The sequence below is a fragment of the Cydia strobilella genome, chromosome 9 (genome assembly GCF_947568885.1).
Source record: "Cydia strobilella chromosome 9, ilCydStro3.1, whole genome shotgun sequence".
Taxonomy (NCBI): domain Eukaryota; kingdom Metazoa; phylum Arthropoda; class Insecta; order Lepidoptera; family Tortricidae; genus Cydia; species Cydia strobilella.
In genome coordinates, this window is record NC_086049.1 from 16,929,207 (window position 1) to 16,954,353 (window position 25,147).

Sequence of the window (25,147 nt, forward strand, 5' to 3'; positions counted from 1 at the left end):
GACGTATATAGTGACACTCCCTCTCCTTTTTCTATTCAAGTCGGTGCAGTTAGCTTAGACCAGCCGTTCTCAAACTTTTTTGGCGACGGAACCATTTTGGAAAGCAAAATATTTGACGGAGCCCTAAAGTAAACAAGACCGAAGTGATCCCATAAGTGTTCCGTTTGTCAAAACAAAGTTTTGCACGGAACACTAAAAATTTCGTTTGTCAAATTAACTGTGGACCAGTGGTATAGGAGAGCTGGTTATAGCCCCACAGGGGCTTTGCGGAACCCAAAAGGGCTTTCAGAATGGCTGGCTTAGACAGGGGGATGATAGATGGGTGACTTGGATCCTGCAGAAAACCGTACCCGCAAAAAACTGGACGTCAGTGGGAAGGAGCTCTTACGCAGCGTAAATGTTTGGACGAATCAGCTGTTCAGTTGTCGCAATACACAATCATATACATCTGAGTCACTCGACTGCTTGTTGTTCGAATGCTCGCTCGTGCTGGGTAACTGCGTAGGCGACGCGTCACGCTCAACTACGCATATAAACATAATGGCTTAGCACAAGAAAGCAATATTTTTTCTTGAAACTAGTAAAACATTTGAAAAAATTGTAAATTACATATTTAACTCGTTAATTGTAATTACATTATTAGGTAGGGATTTAACGGATTTTTTTATGTTCCAAAATTATTCCCAGTAACCCAGTTACGGACGTTCTCTAAACGTAGACATTAGCAAAAGAAGTGTACATTTCATTATTGTTTTTATTTTTTCTCTTTTGTTGTTTAGTATGTATAGATTTTTTTGTATGTTGTAGTTACTTACTTTTTTGTCTGTGTTTTTTGTTAGTGTCGTTGGCGTATGTGTCGCCACCAACTCATAGTTTTAAGTCAGGTCCCCACTGAAAACCAGCGCCGCGGATCACCGCGGCATTATGCTGAGTGGGGTCCTATTTTAGCGTCCAATGTTTTTTGTCTGTATGTTTCCTTTTTTTCATATATGTAATCTGTTGTGGCGTTAAATAAATGTATTTTCTTTCTTCTTCTTCTTTCTTTCTTTCTAATGTCTACGAAACCGAAGCTTAGTCTCTCTCTCTCCTTCTGGTCAATTTTTATTTAGGTTTTTTAAATATCGTCTGGAGGTATTCCGAATAATCCGAATTGCACTTTCTATATTGTTCACATTACTCAATCATATCATACAAAACTTGACATTGTCCTGTAAAGCTCTGTGTGTGGGAATAAGAAACATTATTAAACCTTAAATCACCCAAGCAAACAGAAGTAATATAAAAGGAATATACATATTATATGACTTCATCTTCGCCACATAACGTCACTCTGACGTCACAGCCCCACCGCCAATGCGGATATGCAGATGACAAACGCACATGCACTCGTCTCTCGACTTACCCAATTAACTTTAAACTCTATTTCAATCGCTTATCGTCGCTTTTAGCATAACAGATAATACCGTCTACATTTCTAAATACCGCTCTTCTTTTGCCTTTGTGCAAAGGCGATAAAGTTATTTTTCGCTTGGCTAAGGAAGTGTGACGCTTCTATATGTGCACGCGCATGTAATCGCTGATAACACCCGTCAGCCGCGCTACAATTGCCTTGTTTGCAAACATACCTCTCCCCCTTCCATTCCCCCCTCGTTTGCCGCACGACACGTGTATTAATAATCACTATTATTATGCACTTATGCAAGAAATCAACCACGGTTTTTGTGATGTTAATTCAATATGAGGCCGTAAATAAAACTAACGTCCATTACAAAATGCATAACCTTATTTTGCATTTGTATTATTAATCAGATCTCCGATACCATATGTGCGGTGCGGTTTCGAAATTTCCCTCCGCGGACGCTCCGGCTGTTAAACTGGGATGCCGAGGTTTTCTCGAGGTACTACAGAGAAACGAAAATCGAAATACCTATCGTTATCGGCCTCTCTATAACATGAATATGGAAGTCATGGAGAGGCAGATAACGAATTTTTGATTTTTGTTTATCGCGGTAAGCCCTCAGTATGGGGGTTCTTAAAAAAAGGTTTTTAAAGAGTACCACGCCTCCGGAGTTGAATCCTGCCAAGGTTTTTTCAAAGGGCTAGTATGGGGTTCACTTCTGGAGTTAAAAGCGTACATAGGTACTGCATAGCTAACTGTAACACTATCAAGTGGGCAGTATGCTTATTCGTCATCGGTGATATAAGTTAGAGAAAGTTGAACGCATTAACTATGAAGTGAATGAATTTCCTGTAGAACAAAGAAAAATATCACAAGAGCTGAATCTGAATTGACCAAGAATGAGTCACGTTTGTGAAAAGAATGGACAGGATAATATTGCTAAATAATGTCCTGTACCTTCTTTCTTTTCTTTGTAACTGATTATATAAATAAGGATAATGTCTTAGAGGTAAAGAACCTTAAAATACGATATACTTGTTATATGATACGTGTGTCATTTCCTCATTGGTTTTTAACTTTTAAGTTAATGGGTTCAGAACTTAAGCGTTATTTCGAGAGGTTTAAATAATCATAAGATTTGTGATTATCAATGCATTATTTTACAATATAATCCAATAACCAGTATGTAACACGATGGATTGTTTATTTTTTTAAATTATAAACTGATCGGTGATTCCTGTTTGTTTGCAGGAAGCTGATAGTGTGCCACTACAAGAAGGGCACGGAAATATGTAACTACAGCTACAGCAATACCATTCTCGCCGTCAAGCTCAACCGCTCGGTAAGTCTCTTTCACCAATCCTTGTTGTATTTACTTACTACTTTCTTGGCCTCCATTACAACTATTACAAGAACACGCCACTTTGCCAGCTTTCGCCGATACCGAGCTAACGGAGTTCTGCCTTCACTCTGTTCGCCCAACTATATTTTATTTAGGGTGACCAACAGGACAACATGTATATTTTATTTGTGTGGTGTTATTCATAAAAGTTCGTCAAATCCAACAAGCTGTTAATAATCCATAATCACATTATCATAATGCCATTATTATATATTAAATTCACTAAAGCATCAATATACATGTCCGATGCAACGCTATAAAATATGTAAATTATATAAAATGACTAGACGCCAGACGGCGCAGTGTTACGTCAAGGATGATACAAACACAGCAAAGCAAATATAATATAACTTGACTGATATACAGTGAATAGTTACAAGTTTTTGTTTATATCATTTACAAAGAGTGAGATGAATTAACAGCTTTGTTACTGTATTTGTGTGTTTGTTTTTCTCATGATTTATGTCTCAATAATTAATTGAAAATATAAATATAAACTGATCGAATCAGAAACACGGAACTACGCTCCAGAACTAGAGTTGCAGATGTAGGCGTCAAGACCGCTAAGCTTAAGTGGGACTGGGCGGGACATGTCTGTCGCATGCACCCGGAAAGGTGGGCCAAAGTGGTTACTGAGTGGGACCCACGGAGCACCATAGACGGTGCAGGCCGGGGTTCAGGCAGACCAAAAAGGAGATGGCGGGACGACTTGGACGCATTTTACCCCAAATGGTGGGAAAATGGCGATGACAGGGTCGAGTGGAGAAAACGAGGGGAGGCCTTTGCCCAGCAGTGGGACACCAAAATAGGCTAATATAAAAAAAATATATAAATAAATAGCGAACTTATCAGCTTGCAAATATAAGTTGTTATTGTATTTCTTGATATTATAATTTTGATGCTTGACCCACGTAACGTAATCAAACGTAATGTCACTTTTCCGCTTGAACTTTTAAAAACCTTTCATTTATATATTTATTATTAACAATATATTTACCCGGCATTACAGACAAGCCAATACACCGAGAAATTAAACATTGCAGATTACACAGTATACAAACACATGAACTATATATAAGAGACAATTAATGTAAGTGACATTAAACACACATCACACATCAGTGACATTATTCATGTATTTCTTAAGGCGGGATTTCACCATCAGTGTGCGCCAGTGTGCCGACTGTGCGGCACAAGCATATTCAGTACAAAAATGCTTGTACCGCACACTGGTGGAATCCCATATATTCTTTTAAACATCGATTATACATAAAATTATGTGTGTGGTAGACTCTAACAAGCCAATTTTGTTCGCGTACCTAATAGTCCGTTAGTTCATTGACGAAATGAAGGGTACACGGAAAGAACATGTCTAGTCACTTAAGTAACATTTTGAGTAACCGCGGTTTTAAAATTTGGAACCATGTTAAAATGTATGGTAATTCCGTGACCAGGTCTTTTTTAACTAAAAAAAAGTTGTGTTACATATATTATACAGTGGTAGCAAAAGATATAACCATAAGTTCATTAAGATCTCTACATTTTGAAATGAAAATCTCATTTTCCGAAAAAAGTGACTAGACATGTTCTTTCCGTGTACCCTTCAAATGAAATCCTTAACACTTCTACCGTTTTTGTCTAACTATATGAACCCAACGTTCCACAGCGGCTGGTGGTATGCCTCGAAGAGTCGCTACACATCCACAACATCCGCGACATGAAGATCCTCCACACGATCCGCGACACGCCGCCCAACCCGCGCGGGCTGTGCGCGCTGGCCCCGGCCGCCGACCGCTGCTACCTCGCCTACCCCGGCTCAAGCGCCGTCGGCGAAGTACAGATCTTCGACGCGGTGCACTTAAACGCTAAATGCGTGCTTAGCGCGCATGATTCCGGACTAGCTGCCTTAGCTTGGAGCTCATGCGGGCGGAGACTAGCGACCGCGTCCGAACGCGGAACAGTTATAAGAGTATTTGCTGTACCTGAGCGAGTACGCCTGTTTGAATTCAGGCGTGGAGTGAAGAGATGCGTGTCGATTTCGTGTCTGGCATTCAGCGCGTGCGGGACGTTCCTGGCGGCGTCGTCGAACACGGAGACTGTGCACGTGTTCCGTTTGGCGGAGCCGCCGACGCCGCCCACGCCGCAGCCCGGCGCGGAGACCCCAGGTAACTATCGTGCCGAGTGAAGCGAGGAGTTGTGTGAGGCGAGACTCTTTAGGTACTAAAGTATAATATTGTCTTTGATTACCGCGATAGTCACTCATGAAAACTATGAAATCGAATTATATCGCGTATAGTGAATTTATAATACATCCCGACGTTTCGAACCCTTTACAGCGTTCGTGGTCAACGGGTGACTGAGGAAAAACTACAATGTGCAACTACCCACATACAAAAATAATGAACCATAATAAACTATAAACTTTAAGGCTGGTTGTACAACATCGGTTCATAAGGCATATTTAAATAGTAGTAATACATTACAACTATTTTCAATATACGCGATATAATCCGATTTGAAAGAAAGAAAGAAAGAAAATACATTTATTTAACGCCACAACAGATTACATATATGAAAAAAAAGGAAACATACAGACAAAAAACATTGGACGCTAAAATAGGACCCCACTCAGCATAATGCCGCGGTAATCCGCGGCGCTGGTTTTCAGTGGGGACCTGATTTCATACTTTTATTTCATGTACTAAAGTATTGTTTTGATTTTTTACTAAATAAGATAAAATTTGTTATTTTCATTAGCCTTCCTAGCAGTTTTAAAGATACATATTTGCTTAACGTATCGGTTACGATTCAGCGCGCTATGGCTTCGTTCTATATTACTTCATTATTCAATATTTTCTGGCTCGCTGCCAAATTTTACCTGAGACTGTAATTAAAGTTCGTCTATCACCGGAAAGAAGTGGTTTAGCTTGGCACCTGTTAAAATAGATAATACTGATTCTAAATCTAGTCTCGATCTATAGTCTCAAATGGTTGCGGCTTGTCCTTTCGTTGCGATAATAAGTATTGAATAACAATGACTATGACCTGGTTAAATTGTTCAGTTTTATGAGTTTCTGCGAGTCAAAAGTCGATTTCCTGTCATAATATGTTACGTTCCACAGGTAGAGGCAGTGTTGGCCGAATTTTAATTGCAATTAAATAAGCATTAACCAGTACAAATTGAACCGTAAACCGTAATGGACGGTTACAGTGCATTAACGTTTCGGCCAACACTGGGTAGAGGTACCTTACGGTCGGCGCTTACGATATTGTTAACGTCGCTCCAATACTAACGCGGTGCTACGCGACGTAAGCTCCGAGCGCCATAAGGTGACGCCGACGGCTTTACCCTCGGAACGGTCACATATATCCGACGCCGACTTCGTATGACGTTGTGGTGTGGTGTTTCCAGCGGGCGGGGCGGCGAGCGGCGCGTCGTCGTCGGCGACGGCGTCGGCGGGCGGCGCCGGGGGCGCTGGGGGCGGCGCGGGGGAGGCGGAGGGCGGCGGCTGGCTGGGCTGGCTGTCGTCGGCCGTGGCGGCGGGCGCGGGGCTGCTGCCCGCGCAGGTGGCCGACGTGCTGGCGCAGGGCCGCGCCTTCGCCGCCGCGCGCCTGCCCATCCAGCCCAGCCGCGCCATGGTGGCCATCACCAAGTGAGTGCTAGTGCTACTACTCTATAAATCTATAACATACTTTTTGGTCTGAGACAGGGATGTTGCGAATATTAGCATCCGCGACCGCGGAACTTCCGCATTATTTTCAACATCCGCATTATTTTCAACATCCGCATTCGCATCCGCATAAAATCGATGCGGAGCTTAATGCGGATGTGGAACAGGCAGGTACAGGAACGTCTTAGCGGTGGCTGTAATTTTGTCATTTGCCAATAGGAATCTCGTTTCGTTTTTGTGATTCGTCGATCGAGCACTGTAGCCTATGACGGACAGCGACAAGAAGTGAAAACATTGTTTTATTTGGACTTTAGTATAGTAATGCGATAGTGCGAAACGTGCGAGTTTTTTCCAGTGGGTTGAAAAGCACCCACTGTCATGTATGCATTAGTCAAATAATCACGCCCTTAGGTACTATCCTACCATAATTGTCTGTTCTTCTTTGGCCCATTTCTCGAACGGTATTAGTCTAATATTGTTAGTGTGTTGCCATGGTAACCCATACGACTTGACAGTTCGTGACATGAATCTAATATAACTGGACCGGCATGAGGGGTAGGGGGAAATGACCGAACGGGATAGTCTTATGTATCTTTCAGTAGGAGTAGCAGAGAAAGTGCTGTTTTTGGTCACAGTCTCACATTTTATTTAATTCCCCACCGTAAATTTAGTATGGTTTATGGTGGGCTACAAATCCAACCGACCAATCAAATTGTCGCATTGCGTATGTTCTGTCCCTCACGGGCACACGCGTATAGCTCATCTTTGTAATGCTAGGTCTATGGTTCGTGGACTAATATTAGTCAGGTTAGTATTCCACCTAGGGCCCATTTCTCGAACAGTATTAGACTAATATTATTAGTCCACGAACTGTGTAGTCGTAGGGGTACCATGGCAACACACTAATAATATTAGACTAATTTTTCCTCAGTCACCCGTTGACCACGAACGCTGTAAAGAGTTCGAAACGTCGGGATGTATTATAAATTCAATATACGCGATATAATCCGTTTTCATAGTTTTATTTCATGAGTAACTATCGCGGTAACCGAAGACAAATAGCATTCGAGTAATGGGCCCCTGTCCAATTTATTTGTCCAATGTGTATTTTGTCTCACATTTTGCTTAATGAGAGAGTGAGACGCAATGACATTGGACAAGTACCGTTCAAGAAATGGGCCCTTGGTCTTTCCAATTGTACAGTTGACAGCAAAAAACTAATACAAATTTATTTATTATATCAAAATGTTTTTGTTTATTTTAATACAATTAATCTTTATTCTCAATCAAGTGTTGATACTTGAAATTACATAATTAAAATATTATGATACTTAAATAAAATCATCGCATGACTTTTCTACATTAATTTAGATAAATAACGAAGTTTTTTTTATTTGAACTGAACGATATTTTATATAAAATAAATAAATAAATAAATATTATAGGACATTCTTACACAGATTGACCAAGTCCCACGGTAAGCCCAAGGAGGCTTGTGTTATGGGTACTTAGACAACGATATATATATATTATATAAATACTATATATATATTATATAAATACTTAAATATATAGAAAACACCCATGACTCAGGAACAAATAACTGTGCTCATCACACAAATAAATGCCCTTACCGGGATTCGAACCCAGGACCATCGGCTTCACAGCCAGGGTCACTACCCATTAGGCCAAACCGGTCGTCAAATCAAAAATCGGCCGGTAAAATATCTGTTTTTATTTTCCATTATTTTTTACTTTTCAATTGCTTCTTATAGCTTATCTGTTAATGCGAATATTACATATATATATTATCAAGAAGATTGTACCTACCTATGTTGTAATCTTAAGGATAAACTATGACCTCGATAAGGATTAATTAAAACCGCATCAACATAAATCATAGTCATAACAAAGATATTAGATAGTATAGAGCGTTATTGTCATAGTAAATTTTGTAGTCGCAGTAAATTCACTGCCAACTATCGACACGATTAAAACTAAAAATGAAAATGTATTAAAATATCAAAAAATATAAAATCACATTTACAATCGGGTCTAACGCGAATTTATTTTGTTACTCGTACCTTTATTTACCGACGTTTCGACAAAGGTTTCACTGGTCGTGGTCGCGGCTAAGACGCTAGCTCGTTCGCTAAATTTTATTGTATGGAAAGTTTCATAGTAAACCGCCGCGGCGCGCCGGGTGACATTGATCAGTCTGTCGAATGCGGATGGTGCAACTGGCAAGATGCATATCGGATGTAGAATCCTCCATCCCCGTGTTCACCGGGCGCCGTCTTTAGCGGTCACGCACACTACAATAAACATTATGCCTACACATACGCACACAAACAAATGTTATAAGAGAAAAACAGCTGCAGGAGAGTGCTATATGGCATCAAGTGCGTCTTTCTTGCGTTATTCATTGTTTTCTTGTAATAATGATTACTTAAATGCATATATAAATACAGAGAGCGCTGGTGGCCTAGCGGTAAGAGCGTGCGACTTTCAATCCGGAGGTCGCGGGTTCAAACCCCGGCTCGTACCAATGAGTTTTTCGGAACTTATGTACGAAATATCATTTGAAACCAGTCCCTTTTCGGTGAAAGAAAACATCGTTATCGCCTTGTTAGGATTAGTCCGATTTCCGACTAATCCTAACAAGGCCTAGTTCCCCCTCTGGGTTGGAAGGTCAGATGGCAGTCGCTTTCGTAAAAAGTAGTGCCTACGTCAATTTTTAAGATTAGTTGTCAAGCGGACCCCAGGCTCCCATGAGCCGTGGCATAATGCCGGGATAACGCGAGGAAGAAGAAGATAAATACAGAGAAACATATATCTTACATTTTACTTCCTTCCGACATCCGATATCGGATTGGACAATGTGAAAACCACAGATTTAATATATACGCTAGATGACGATTATTTATCACAATTTGTATTGAAACCAAGCGTGCCGACTTTTTCATACAAAATCTACGCATAATATCATTTTAAAATTACTTACTTGTGATAGGAAATATGTCCTCGCCTTTGGGTGCTCGCAATTTTTGGGCTGTTGCAGTTAATTATCACGCAATGAAGCGTTTTTTAAGTTTTCACGGACGTCCGGCTGCAACAACTGACGCACGTGGACTGTCAAAAGCGACGGTTAACCGCGACGCTCGGTCGGGGTTCGGACACGCGAAGTACATAAACTAAAATATGTAAATAGATTCCTCAATAGATTCCATCAAAGTTACCACTGTGTTGCCATTAAAATAAAACATTCAATAAATAGAAGAAAAAAATTTGAGAAATAATAGACGTATATACATAATTTATTGGTAATTTTAATTATTGTGTTTAAATACTCAGTTTAAATAACCAGACTTCATAAAAAAACAGTGACAATTTAATATTTCATAAAAACTATTTTGTGGTACAAATGTTAGTTTAGGAATGGTAACACTTCAGGTGTAAACAACCTTTGTTATCAATTTTAATGTAATTACCATTATTGTCTTAACATTGAGTGCATATCTTATCACCTCAAAACGGAAATTCGTATATGGGGTTGTTTATGTTTGTGTAGTGCGCTTTATGGGGAACGTATGGCGGCCATGACACTTGTGGCTTGTCACTTTATTCGGCATCTGACGTCTGTCTTGAGCGCTCGAATGTTTTCTTTCCTCGTCGTGGTATTTTTCATTGTTGAGTTTTTGTTTTCTGTTATGTTTGTTTTGTGTATTTACGTTGACTCTTTGTTAATTTTGTATCGTGAACGTGAGTTTTCGTTTTACGTAAGTAAAATGGAACCCGTGGCAGGTCCCTCCCAGGACATGAAAGAGAATATTTCTCTTTCCCCACCAAGGAAAAGACCGGCATCTCATATGAGTGTTTCCGAAAAATGTATGGTGATAAACTGCTACAAATATACGTACAATACGTGGCCCCAGGACAAGTATTGGACACAAGTTGAATGTGTTAAAAAAGTGGCGGAGATATTGGGAATATCCGAAAGAACTGTCAGAAATATTTATTATAAACACAGATGAAGATGAATTGAGTGGATCGGAACTTGAAGAATAAATATAAACTTATTAAAATTGCCATTGTGTATCGCATTATATAGGTTGTTGCAGCGTTTCAATAAAGGTAATTTAAGTATAGTAAATTACGTATTTTGACGCATGAATGCTTCAACATAATTATTCACCTAGATAATTGTATTTTTTATTATTATGAAAGGGTCCCACATATTGAAGTTGACAGATGTCATTGTGACAATGACATTTCTTGGTAGATTTAATGGAATCTATTTACATATTTTAGTTTAGATGCATTAGCGTCATTTATGGTATATTTATATATGTGGTGAGAGCGCTTGAAGTGTGTTGTCGGATTCCAGCGTGGGTCGCGCCCCGCGGCTGCTGGTGGCGACGGCGACGGGCGAGCTGTTCGTGTACGCGCTGGACGCGGCGGACGGCGGCGAGTGCGCGCTGCTGCGCACGCACCGCCTGCTCGAGCCGCACCCGCACCCGCACCACCGAGACCAGCAGGCGCCGCCGCTCGATGCGCATGAAGGTGAGATGTCAGATCTTACATGACTGCTCGTTGCTGGACGACTTCTGACGAACGTTGAACGGGTGAAGTGTGATTGCGACATTTAATTAACTTTTCAATTCTCATGCTCTGAAAGAGGGTCATTGTTTTTCTAAAAGGTTTGCACTAGAGCATTTTACGTTCAAAGTACGATTTTTTTGATTTTTTTTTACGATAAGCAAATCAAATTTGAGTTTAAATGAATTTGTTATACAATCTCCATTCCATAGATAACGATACTTTTGTCTGAATTGTTAATTGAAAGTACCCTCATGAAATAGTATAAAACTCTATAGATACTTAGTCATGTATCTAAAAAAACATGCATTTTACTTTCCTCGTATTCGAAATAAAAAGTAGAGTGTTTAACTCGGGTGAAAGACATCATTTCTACCTCGAACTATTGGCGCTCTCACTGCATTCGAGCGCCAAAATACCTCGACAGAAATGAGTGCCTTTCATCCCTTGGTTAACAATCTACTATTGATCGGGCTCAAATGAGATTGCAAATAAAGACGGTCTAACATCAAACATTTATTCAGCAAATAGGTTACATGGGCACTTTTACATGTCAATTTTTACAAGCAATAAAATTTACAAAAAACAATTACAAATATGGAATCAATAAAATATTAGATACTTTGTTAAAGATGTATCCAGTCTAAATGTCAAATTACACAAAAAAATAATACTCGGTCTGTGTTGCGATTGTGGTCTCGACGTTTAGCCGTAAACTGTAAGGTAGATATGTAATGTTGGCCTTACTAGACAAATATTATGTGATCTCGGCCCTTGTCCCATAAAAAAATTCAAAATTACATACATAGTGAACATAAAAAAACAGACATGCTAACTTTTAATTGCACACAGAAATATAACATGAACTAAAACTTGGCAAGCATAGAATTTTGGTCCCAAGTCTACTTCTATTTACTAAAACATGTAATCCAATTGCCAGAACCCATCGCCATAAGTCGTTCAGCAAAACATATATATAACCTATATAATAAACTGTTCGCCACATTACTCGGCAAGGCTACCGCCGGGTCCCATGGCCCGCGCGGGACCCCACGCCGGACATTGCACCTTGCTTCCTGACCACCCGGCACTTTAGTGCCAATCCCGGCACTACAGTGCCACTCCTAAGCCACACTTGTACTCCTACGGCCCTCTAGTGCCAATCCTGAGGCTCTCTAGTGCTCCTAAGGCACTTAGTGCCACTCCTCACGGCACTAGTACGCTTAAAGTGAAAGCGGTGCTAATGCCGTTCTCTGCACCTGACAGTCTTAACTCTTATCTATTCTATTTCACGATCATTATTTCTTAGCGTAGACTGGGATTGATCTTTTTTTGCGATTTCACTGATTAGGTATAGAAGTTTTTGTTTCAACCTCTTTTTAATTTGCTTTCCGTACGGTATTTAGAATTGTTGTAATAATTAATAAACGTGGCGTTTTAAATTAAACTTTATCCAAATAGTAAATCCATATTTGTGCCATTTTCAACCAAAAGGGTACTTATTGTCGCTTGTAAGGCGTTATTTCCATATAGCTTCAATTAGAAATCAACCTTATCAACAAGCGACAATGTGGTATCTTTTGGTTGAAAACGTCACATTTATCGTCGTAGATACGTTTACCTAGGTCAAGTGAGGACACAAGTGTTAACTTGTTATAAGGATAACTTTATTCACCTATTCTTAACACTTTATTTTTAATCATGTGAAATAAAACTATGAAAACGTATTATATCGCGTATATTGAATTTATAATACATCCCCATCATGACACATTTTTAATCATGTTTTTATAAGAAGCGTATGTATGGATTGTATTTGTTGCCTCATTTGAATGTATAATTTACGGATGATGACAGTTATCTGTATACTTGCACTACAGAATAAATTAGAGTTTGACCAAGGAAAGTCAGCAACGATTATGATAGCACACGCAGTGCAAATGTTATTTTAAACGTCAAATTTCTATGAAATTATGACGTAAAAATTACACTTGCACTGCGTGCCTATCAAAATCTTTGCACCTTTTCTTGGTTTAACTCTACTTAGTTCTCGTCTTCGGACAGAGCTCTAGGAGGCGTTAGGCAGTTTACATTTACATACTCAAATACACATTGGAACAAGATATTGGACAGATAGAATATTATCCTTTGTTATAATTGTGAATCACTAAACTCTCTTATATAAATACCTTCTTATGTCTTCTTAAATAATTAAATATATGCCTCTTACCTACTACACATAGTTTTTTTTTGTCTATTTATAACACAAACAGTCACATATACAAATGGATTTGAAATATAAATGTACTTAACATACTTAAGAAACAGACCTGGAGGTTCATTATTAAGTACATAATGTTAACATACACACTAAAACAACAGAGATAAAAAGAAGATCAAAGAAAAACAAAGAAAAACATGAGCCATACCTACCTAGGTAGGTAGGACAACCGGAAAGTTACATTTATACATTTACTTATTTAAATTCAATACTTGAAATATTAAAACAATTTAGGTCTGTTTCATTCTAAGACTAGACAGGGAAGTGTGAAAAGGATCAAAAAAAAATCGAGGAAGTGTAATAAATTTATTTATCAATTCCAGTCTACTCTATAACTAACGACATATTTATTTATTTCAAGTACTTTTAATAAGATAATACTAACAATATTCATGTCAAATTCAAATATACCCTTCGCTATTGTACTAAAACTCTGACATAATATTTCTCTATTATAATTATAATTGTGTATTATATATCCAGTCTGAGTTACGTGCGTGATGTATGCTTGTTGTATGCCGAGGTTCGAGTCCGAGGCTTATGTATTTATATAAAATATACCCAAAATAATCGGTATTTCAAAGATTGCATATACTTGAGAAATTGGGACGGACCCCGCTGTGACGGGGTGGGTAAGTATGTAAATATTATTGTCTTCGGTTACCGCGATAGTTACTCATGAAATAAAACTATGAAAACGGATTATATCGCGTATATTGAATTTATAATGACCCGTTAGTCACCCGTTGACCACGAACGCTGTAAAGAGTTCGAAACGTCGGGATGTATTATAAATTCAATATACGCGATATAATCCGTTTTCATAGTTTTATTTCATAAGTAAATATTCTTTATTGCACCAAAATTATACATGAAAAACTAAAAAGAAATTTTAGAAAAATAGAACCAGGGGTGGGTTAAAATTACAGGCGTTTCGAATGTCGAATTTATTTGGGAACATTGTTGTCTAAGTTGTTTGATGATATTTCTGGTTGTTTTTTTTTTGTCAGGGAAAATTAGGAGGACAAAATTTCTCCGATATTTGGATCAAAATTCTTTTCGTTGTCTTGTTTCTGACCACTCTGTCACGCTTCTATTTTTGTCTTTTATCAAATAAATAAAAAAAGTTGAGTGCTATTGCTTTCCTTTCTAGCTGTAGATTATAATTCTCTTGAGAAAATTTTAAAACTAAATTTCACCTCATACATAAAGCTCCACTCCGTCACATTTTTTGAAGACAAAAAACAAGACGACAAAAGTAATTTTGGGTTGGTCTAGAGGTTACAGGTCACGGAAATCGGTTCGAATCTCGGGCACGCGGGAATCGAGGTCGCGTTCACATTTTCTTTAGTATATGCCATCTATTTAAGTTCAAAATAGTCGGCACCAACATTCCAATACGACTCGATTTTGTTTCAATGGACTTCGGTCCCGATGTCCCCGTGTGTAAGCGAGCGTGTGTGTGTGTGCGTGCGTGTGTGTGCGGGCTAACGCTCTTGTCGGTGCAGCGGAGGGTGCGGGCGGCAACAGTTACGCGGGCGCGCTGCGTGGCCGCGACCCCGCCCGGATGTCAGGTCGGTACCCCCCACCCCCACACCCACCACCCCTTCCCCCCAGCTTTAAACACACGCAAACCCCTCCCAACCCCTATCCGAGGGATCTCTAAACTTTGACCCGAGCTCCTGCCTTTTCGCGGGCTCAATTATATGAAAATAAACTAGGCTAGCGTGTCGCAGTTTGGAGACCCCACCCTATCTGGTGAGTACGCTTGTATCATGGCGAACCTATCCCGCTCGCGGCGGCCTGTGCTGTCGCGAGTGGGTTGTGTTAGTTTTAAGACTTGTACGATATGGGAGCGAGGCCTAGTGTATAGTTAACTGACCGATTTTACACCTTAATGCGATGTAGTAAGGTGTATAGTCCGGTGTCTGACGGGCGGGTGTTCCGCAGGCGACGGGGAGGGCGCGGAGTAGCGGCGCGGGGAGGAGGGGGGAGGAGCGACGCCGGAGGAACACACTGTATATACACGTTTTATACCAAATATATTCCTATATTACGCTTAGTGTGATGTTTTCATTCGTTTGCGTCCGCCCTTGCGATATGAAGTAACCTTGAAAGTAAAAAAAATAGATGATTAGAAATTAGTTGTTAACGCGATAGATTATACAAGTCAGGCGAGGTTTGATAAGCAGCCATGTTACTTATTTACTTAAATAGTCCATTAAGTTTTTACTGAAATTATGATTCATATCACTACTTCTAATAGATAACTTCAAGTGGGACAGCTAACAATTATTAAATCATTTTTGCTGGCCAATTTGTTTAAATATCTAACAAAAATCATAATAGACTTATATTGACCGGGATATAGACCGTGATTGCCTCTTGTATTGTTTTTGAGCTCCCGATATTTCGACGCAGTTAAATGCATCTTGTTTTTGCAGTTTACCCGTGAATAAGATGCATGTAACTGCGTCGAAATATCGGGAGCTCAAAAGCAATACAAAAGGTAATCAATCAACTAATCCCAGTCAATATAAGTCTAGTGAAACTAACCGTGAATCATTCAAAACTGTTAAAAATCGTAATAAATAAAGAAAACACATACCTTTTAAACTAGTTAATTATATTAAATTAATTTATATTAAATATACTCGTACCATTCATAATTATGATTGCGTTATTTCTCACTTCGATAAATAGTCTAATTTTATTTATTACAATATCAACGAAGCAATATCGCTCATATTCAACACGATGCATTTATTGCAACTAAATAGATTTGGCCAGTTAAATGTTTCATTACTCATGATTTTGTTGGGTGTCTGAACCTGAACTATTAGGACAAATAATGACTTCTATAGAAAAATACCTTGAAATATTCTCATATTTTAGCATTTAATTGATCTTTTTAACGATATTAATAAAGATAATGCTTGGCTGACAAAAAACATTGCAATGATGCGCATACTGAAAATTGCTTGGCGTAAATGTCTAGGCGCCTTTCATTTTTATCTTACCGGTATTTTAAATTGTACAAGTCGGACTCGCGCACCGAGGGTTCCGTACTTTTTAGTATTTGTTGTTATAGCGGCAACAGAAATACATCATCTGTGAAAATTTCAACTGTCTAGCTATCACGGTTCATGAGATACAGCCTGGTGACAGACGGACAGCGGAGTCTTAGTAATAGGGTCCCGTTTTTACCCTTTGGGTACGGAACCCTAAAAATGTGCACTATTAAATAGTTTTTAACTATTAATTAGTTTTTAACTATTAATTAGTTTGGAAAACATAATCCTGGATCATGTTTTTTATTCAGAGGCCGGTGTCGATTTTAGTCGCACAAATGTAAAATTGATAGATTTAGTCCGTGAAATTTTACACCTTTTATTACCTAATTGAAATAACAAGTACTGGTTTCTATTAGCACGTCTAATAAGTAAAAGGTAAGATAAGAATCTTACCTTTTATCAGATCAATTTTTTGAAAACAGACACTAAATTTGTAATGTTTGCTTTTCTGATGGACGTTTAGGTAAACGCGCGTAAAGCACTGATTTTGTCGCTCTTATTTGTAAATTTCGTAAAGTTTGGACGGCTAAACATGGTAATTTTGTATTACACATATCCTGTACTTGACGTTTATCAGACTACATTTTTATTATTATGACTTTGAAGTAGTGTAAATGAAAGTTAGACGAAATCAATTTTCTCCAGAAATTACTTCAAAACAAGTATCAATTTCTCTGAAAATCGACTTAATTTCAACGTAATTTTGATACTTAAACAATCTACAACATTTGCTGAAACTATTCTTATACATCAATTTGTATAATTTACCACCATGATTTTTTGATGAATTTTTAAAAACTGCCCCTTCTCTTCATGCATTACCGGTGACGCACGCTCGCGACCTCATTATTAAAAGGCAAGATGAGAAGACGTGCTAATAGAAATCAATACTTGTTATTTAGATATTACGTAACAAAACGTGTATAATTTCAACGACTAAATCTATCAATTTTACATTTTTGCTCCAAAATCGACAACGGCCTCTTCAACTGTCACTAACAAAAATGTACCTTGCAAGATATTGTCTTCGGTTACCGCGATAGTTACTCATGAAATAAAACTATGAAAACGGATTATATCGCGTATATTGAATTTATAATACATCCCGACGTTTCGAACTCTTTACAGCGTTCGTGGTCAACGGGTGACTGAGGAAAAATTACAAAGTGCAAAAATACCCACCCATTTTTCCTCAGTCACCCGTTGACCACGAACGCTGTAAAGAGTTCGAAACGTCGGGATGTATTATAAATTCAATATACGCGATATAATCCGTTTTCATAGTTTTATTTCATGCGTACCTTGCAAGAATTTTTACTTTCTTAATATTAATTGGTTGTTTCATCAGACCTCGGATTATTTAGATGTGGAATCGTTTTATTTGTGATAATGGGTTGTTTAATTGTAATACAGAATACTTACGTAGTAAAGCAGTAGGTTGTGACTGTCCAAATTATAAAGTTTTGAACTTACTCCAATTGAAGAAGACTACGAACCATCGTATTTTTATGGTGGCTTGTTCTTTATTTTTGTAAAAATTAATTTATGTTTCGTTATGTTAAGTGCATTTGAAACTACATGTTTTGGATGTAAGTAACCCTCGAAAGGGGTAAACTGTCTATCTGATAAATTAATATTAAGAATAAAATTACTTTATTTGGCACTTTGCAATACGGTTATGTATAACATTGTAAATAGTAAGATTCATCTTAATTTGTAAGTCTTGTCTGACATTTTGAGTTACATATCAAATAGGGTTTTTTAGTGACAAATAAATGTAACATGTTGATTCATACCTATTGTAAGAAAAAATGTTATAAAAAATATTTCGGTTGGACAGGCACAAGTAGATAATTGAGCACCTAGTCTAGTTCTATTACCTATTGTTCGTAAGTCCTTGATTTACTACTATAGTTTTTTTGTAAATAATGCATTTTCTAAAAAAGTATATTTTTTACGTAAGTTTGCATATAGTCTGTTCTTTTAGAATTTTTAGATGTTTAAAATGATGTAAACCACTTCGTCGTTCAACTGATAATACCATAAAATTCTAAAGGTTACTATAAAATATTACGCAAAACTCAGCGTAGGGGGCGTCACTAGCACAAACAGTAAACAAACTTCTTTGATCTGTGTCCTTGATGCATCAATGTCGTATTTATTCGTAACAAATAATCTGTGAAAACTTGTCAAAAATACTGTTTACAGCATATAGTGTATGAGACGCTTAACTTAAAACTCAGATAAATCCAACTGTCAGATTTTGTGATTTTGGCATTTAAGTAATAGAGTAGATATTTCCTATGACGTTCGAATGGATTTATCCGAGTTTGAAGTTTAAGAGTCCCCGGCAAGCTCGGGCGAATTTCACCTTCCCATACAAACGGAGTTTCGTTCTCATTTTAAAACTACGTGTTGGATTGTAATGAAACTTTGCACATACAATGAAATGAGCTATATCTAGGTCTGTAATAAGTTGATGTGGCTCTAGTATATAAAACAAACAAAATAGAGCAAAAACAAGTTTTGTATGAAAAAATTAAATTCGCTGTATTTTTTTAACTATGGTATCTGAAGCTACATAAACTAATTACAGACATAGATATACCATATCCTATTGTAAGTACAAAGTTTCAGAGCAAACTAGATAAACGTTTTAAAATGAGAGTGTAACTACTTTTGTATGGAGAACCGAGCTTGCCGGGGACCCTTCAGCGACTCATGTATAAGTTTGTGCTAGCGCTGCACTCTGTCGGCAGAACATTGCAATAATACTCCCTATTCACCGAATCTAATCTTTTGTATCTATGGTACTACCTCATTGGCCGAGTAACATTAATATCCATTCTTGTAAATACCGAAAATACAAGATTGTAGGTTGATTTGTAATAATTACAAAACTAAGCTAGCAGCAACGGTTTCTTTAGTTAAAGTGCTTTCGTAATAAGGACTTTGACAAAAACTTCCTTAAATGTATACGTAGTGTAACCGCGGTAAGTTAACCATTTCCACTGGACCTCCCCCTCGGCACGCAGGACACCTTGGACCCCATTATAATCGTTCAAATGACAGTTTGTTATACCGCAGTCATATTAAAAAGTCAGCAATATCACGTGTCATTTTCATGTTGAAGAGGACCCCTCACCTCACCTGCTTCGGTTCTAACGCAGCCATCAACTCACAAGTCTCACAACGCCTCGCTCCGTGTTATTAAATACAATAAACGTTAAAATCCAACTGTACATGATCTAGTATTAGAGTCAAACCAAGAAAATCCTGCAGAGATTTTGATAGCACACGCAGTGCAGGTGTTATTTTAAACGTCAAACTTCTATGAAATTATGACGTATAAATAACACTGGCACTGCGTGTGCTGTCAAAATCTCTGCAGACTTATCTTAGCTAACACTACTTTTTTAAATAATTCATGATATAATTTAATTTTATAGTGTTTTATCTATGGCAAAGATGCGTAAAATCTAAGGCATCCTGCTTCGAATTTGACAGGTAAATGAGATGGCGCTGTACAGCTCCATACATTTGCGGTAACTGATTGTCAAAAGTTGACGTTTTGACAATTCAGTGACCGCAAAACATGGCGCAGTGCAGCGCCATCTGTTTTGGATGTCAAAATAAGGGGCACGTTTTTTTTCTTAGACTACCTCTCTATTACAATAAATTCACTTTGTCTATGGATTAGGCAGGTATACAAAAAAAGTGTTGCTTTAGGTAATATAAAAATCTGATCATGCATGCTTAGGTTTTATCGTGTACGTTTCTATCCCTTTCTTTCTTGCGTCACATCGAATGGGCTTGTTATGGTCGCATTCGTAAGATAAAGACGAAATAAAGCATTAAACATTTTCTGGCATTACGCTTAAAGGTGGCTGGGTGTTTTATCGTGTCCTTGTTTTTTATGAATGATACCATAAAACAGGCCTATATGGCGTCGGATATCAGGGGCTCGTTTCTCAATAAACTTGTAACTTGTAATACAAGTGGAAGTCCCTTTTTGACAGCTTTTGTTAGAAAGAGACTTCCACTTGTATTACAAGCTTTTAGGGCCCGTTTCTCAATAAGCTTGTAACTTGTAATACGAGCGGATGTCACTTTTTGACAGCTTTTGTTAGAAAGGGACTTCCACTTGTATTACATGCTACAAGCTTTTGAGAAACGGGCCCCAGTGCCCTGTTTATCAAAAGCTTGTAGCTTGTAATACAAGCCGAACACACTTTTTGACAGCTTTTGTTAGAAAGGGACTTCCACTTGTATTACAAGCTACAAGCTTTTGAGAAACTGGCCCCAGGGGCCCATTTATCAAAAAGGGACTTCCACTTGTATTACAAGCTACAAGCTTTTGATAACTAGGCCCCAGGTGTGTTTTGAATTATCAGGGTATTTATTTAATGCGCACAGACAATATCGCTATCACCGCCCTTATGGTATAAAGACGATATTGCTACCTCCATTAAACATACAATGCAAGCAGTGCACTTTTCATTACGAGGGACATTAGAGACAATCGTAACAGTCTCGTTCTCTTTAGCACGAGTGTGCACAAAATAAAAGGGAAGTAGTTCGAGGGGTGGGCGGTCAAACCCCATAAGTCTAGATATTTGTGACATTTTCAACCAAAAGGTCGCTTGTCAATAAGGTTGATTTCAAATTGAAGCTGTATGGAAATAGCGCCTTATTGACAACCGACAATAAGTACCCTTTTGATTGAAAATGGCACATTTTGTCACGATTATTAAATAAGAACTCTACGCACGTCACATATAAGTAGTTATAATTTCAAAAACACCCATTTTCACGACTTATCGGGTTTTACCGCTCACCCCCTCGAATTTCAAAAGAGGATCATGCCGGCTCTGAGATATTGTACTCGTTGTGATACAAATAGGAGCAGAAGGCAAAAATCTGGGTTGTTGGGATATGAACAAAAAATATTGTTACGCCTTAATAGTTTATGTTTAATTTGAACCCTTTAACAAGCATAAGGGTGTCAGAAATTACTCAGAATTAAACCCTATTACTATGAAATTAAGTTTAAAATAATTTTGGGGAAAAATATTCCCTCTGCCTTATAAAGGCATAGACTGCGAGTAACATGATTTAAATGAAGAATTGCTAAAATTGTTTTTTTTTACCTGCCTATAACTATATTGCTATAAGTATAACATAACGTCTTGTTCATATTATACTCATCCATGTCTACTGGTTTCTTCTACATTAATGTGTTGTCTCTGTTTTTATGCGTGTGTTTCAAATCCTTAATATTCAAGTTAGATATAATACATTTTTCATTGTGTTGGACATTGCAATAATAACACCAAATTTTAAAGCAAATAAAACCTTATAGGGCGCGTGCGTGAACTATAGGGGCACAGTAGTTCACAAATTATCCCACAAGATGGTATAGTATGAATTTTCTCAAATGATTTTTAAGCCTCAGACCCTAATCCGTTAAACAAATGCCTTTGTTTCTTTTATGGAGAGGCGCCTTAGTGCCAGTTGCACCATCCGCACTTGACAGACTGATCAACGTCACCCGGCGCGCCGCGGCGATTTACTATGAAACTTTCCATACAAAGTTTTTTAGCGAACTCTAACGATGACAAACAGATGGTGCAACTGGCCCTTAGTCGCGTGTCGAGCGCGTGCCAAAGCAACCACGTCGTTAAAAAGCAACTATCGTGATAGTATTAAGGTTCAAAATGTAACAGCTCATTCTGAGATGAGTTTGGGTAATGAAGGACGATCGGTTGCCTGTGTGGCCTCAGAATACAGAGCTGCTACATAAATTTGAACCATATAAATAGGACGGTAAAGTTTCTTTTTAAACGAGTTTGTTCCCGTTCAGTCAGTAGCGGTAGCATTGGTAACCGCTGAAAGAAACAAAGGCTTTTGTTTAACAGATTAGGGTGTGAGGCGTAAAAATCATTTGAGAAAATTCATGATATAGACCCGTGCAAGCAAGCGTGTACGGCACCCTGCTTATTGGCGTTATGGCTCCTCTACACGAAGGCCCAACGTAGGCCAATCTAACGGATGTATTTATCCGTTAGAGGGAGCAAGTGATATTGCTACTTCATTCCACCGCATAGCTGCGTCCCTTAGATTTTCCTACGTTGGACCATCGTGTAGAGGAGCCCTTAAGTGTCAATGTCGCGATAAAGGTGGCTCTCCAACACGCACGTTCCCTATATACGGTAACTCCCCCATTATCAATTTCAATAGACCAAATTCATTGAATATTTTAAATTTAAAATACAAAGCAAGAGTTGGTACCGCACAATAAACGTAAAAAAAACCGGACAAGTGCGAGTCGGACTCGCCCACCGATAGTTCCGTAGTTTTTAGTATTTGGTGTTATAGCGGCAACAGAAATACATCTTCTGTGAAAATTTCAACTGTGTAGCTATCACGGTTCATGAGATACAGCCTGGTGACAGACGGACGGACAGCGGAGTCTTAGTAATAGGGTCCCGTTTTTACCCTTTGGGTACGGAACCCTAAAAATACCCCCTTCTACAGTCAGCCGCAGAAGTTGCTAAGCGGGCGAGGTGTTCAAAATTACCTTGACACGCTCTTGTTCTCTTAATAATAAAGTCGCGTCAAGATCATTTTGAACACCTCGCCCGCTTAGCAACTTCTGCTGTTGACTGTACATTGCCTGTAATTCATAATTTAACCAGATTTTTTATTTATTGCTATTACTTTAAAAACACATCAAAGTATTTGATAAAAATAATTTAAGTAGCTTTTGCCCGCGACTTCGTCTGCGTGGAATTAGTAACAGCAGTTAGAGTAAGTATAGCGCCTGGATATAGTCTTATGGCAATCATTTAATTTGAACATATGCAATCTCAGGCAATTCATTAATTATCTCAATTCCACCCCCCGTTTCGCCCTCTTTAGGGATGTATTCCGACATAAAAACTATCCTATGTCCTTCCCCGAGACTAACTATCTCTATGCCAAATTTCAACTAAATCAATTCAGCGGTTTAAGCGTGAAGAGGTAACACAGACAGACAGACTTTCGCATTTATAATATTTGTATGGCTTTGTTCCCAAAGCAATGGTAAGTTGTCATTGTTTCTGTTAGAAATGATATAGTACCAACCCTTGCGATTTCATTGGATTTGGTCCCAGGTAGCATTTATACGTCATTATGACGTCCGTTACGTCATTACGACGTATAAATGACGTCACTTTGCTACCTCTATCGGGGTGTTGAGTTGTGACATCGGTAACCACTGGCACGGGCGGCATAGTAACGCTCCCTGGCACGCAGACTCGGAGCGGGACTCGGAGCTGGGCGCGGCGCTGGAGGGCTCGCCGCCGCGCGGGCCGTTCGACCTGCGCGACCCCAAGCACTTCCCGCCCATGCGCGTGCAGCCCAGCCAGCCCACACAGGACTAGACCACCACACCCACACACCACACACAGCCTAGAGAACGAGCGTCACCGTGCCGCCCTCAACCTCAAATTCATAAGTCGGGTTGTGTGAGCAAAGGACCTTTTATTGAAACTTGATCTGTTCACTCATTTGAGAGATGATTTCGTTTTTATTTACGGTCATATTTCGAGCCTCAACAAAATGTATTAGACGGGTTCCTTCGTCTGGGGTAAAACAAAAGTATCGCTTTGTGGTGTACAATCAGACAGTCACTATTTAATTCCCAGGCCACTATAGAGCCACGTCATAATGAATGAATTTCTTTATCTTCTATTACAGTGCTTATTCAGTGATGGATGTATGTAGGTAGTAGTTAAAGCGATAAGGTTCTATAGTTCTAGGAATAAAATTGGTTGACTGTACCTTACCTTGGGGTTTTACCCGGTTCCTTAGACCAATAAACTGACATCTGTCAATCGCACAATGTCGTGACTAATATAGACTTGACGGCGGTGCGGTGTAACGCGAGCAATTTAATTGCAAGTAAAACTCCGATCGACGTGGGTCTATTTATTTTATTTGATGCGTGTAACACATGCTGTGCACACCGGATGCATGTGCGTAGACCTGCACGTGCGCGTTGTAATATATAGATTCTTATGAGAGACGGCACACCGCTTGTTTGCTCCCACAAGTTAGCGCACGCGCACGTCTAATACACACACGCAGCCGGTGTGCCTTTAAGCGTCAAAATTAACCAACGTCGAATGGAATTTCACACTTTAGGCTGATTTAAAAGATTTGAAATTGTTTAGCGTCAGAAGGAAAATGTATTGTTATATTTATTTATAGAATCACTTCGAAATAGTCCTACTGATAGTAGCAGAGCTGTTTTAGATCTCTTAAATTTACTTTGATCCAGTTACATAAACCATCTTCAAAATTTTACTTAAAGTACAACAAAATATTGTTTGATTGATTGACAGTTTTTTAGTAACGGTAATAAAATTTTACTTAAATTATTATTCACAACGACGGGACTTAATCGCGTAAAATAAGTTTTAAATTTACCTCCGACGTTTCGAGGACGTCTTCTTCGAGACCACGGGGACAACGCCGTCCTCGAAACGTCGGAGGTAAATTTAAAACTTATTTTAAGCGATTAAGTCCCGTCGTTGTGAATAATAATGAGTAAAAATCGTGAGTTTAAATCGGTGTTTTACTTTAATTGTTGAATACTTTCTACTGTGTGATCAACTGATCTACAATACTTCTTGGTACCCCTACCTTCATTTAGAAATTTAAGTTTTTTTAAGG

At 38.6% G+C, this 25,147-nt stretch overlaps 1 protein-coding gene across 3 annotated transcripts in view; it reads left to right on the forward strand.

The window, feature by feature from the left end:
- LOC134744464 (WD repeat domain phosphoinositide-interacting protein 2) overlaps positions 1 to 24,062 on the forward strand; it is a 41,998-nt gene extending 17,936 nt beyond the window's left edge. The window contains exons 3-8 of one of the 3 annotated variants that reach the window (XM_063678280.1): positions 2,651 to 2,741; positions 4,468 to 4,966; positions 6,214 to 6,454; positions 10,860 to 11,035; positions 14,861 to 14,926; positions 23,726 to 24,062. In XM_063678280.1, coding sequence (XP_063534350.1) covers positions 2,651 to 2,741; positions 4,468 to 4,966; positions 6,214 to 6,454; positions 10,860 to 11,035; positions 14,861 to 14,926; positions 23,726 to 23,853 — 1,201 coding nt within the window. In that variant the 3' untranslated portion in view covers positions 23,854 to 24,062. Of the gene's footprint in view, positions 1 to 2,650; positions 2,742 to 4,467; positions 4,967 to 6,213; positions 6,455 to 10,859; positions 11,036 to 14,860; positions 14,927 to 15,302; positions 15,415 to 23,725 lie in introns of those variants that run through there. The other 2 variants (XM_063678281.1, XM_063678282.1) reach the window with 2 other exon arrangements.
- The last annotated feature ends 1,085 nt before the right edge of the window (positions 24,063 to 25,147 follow it).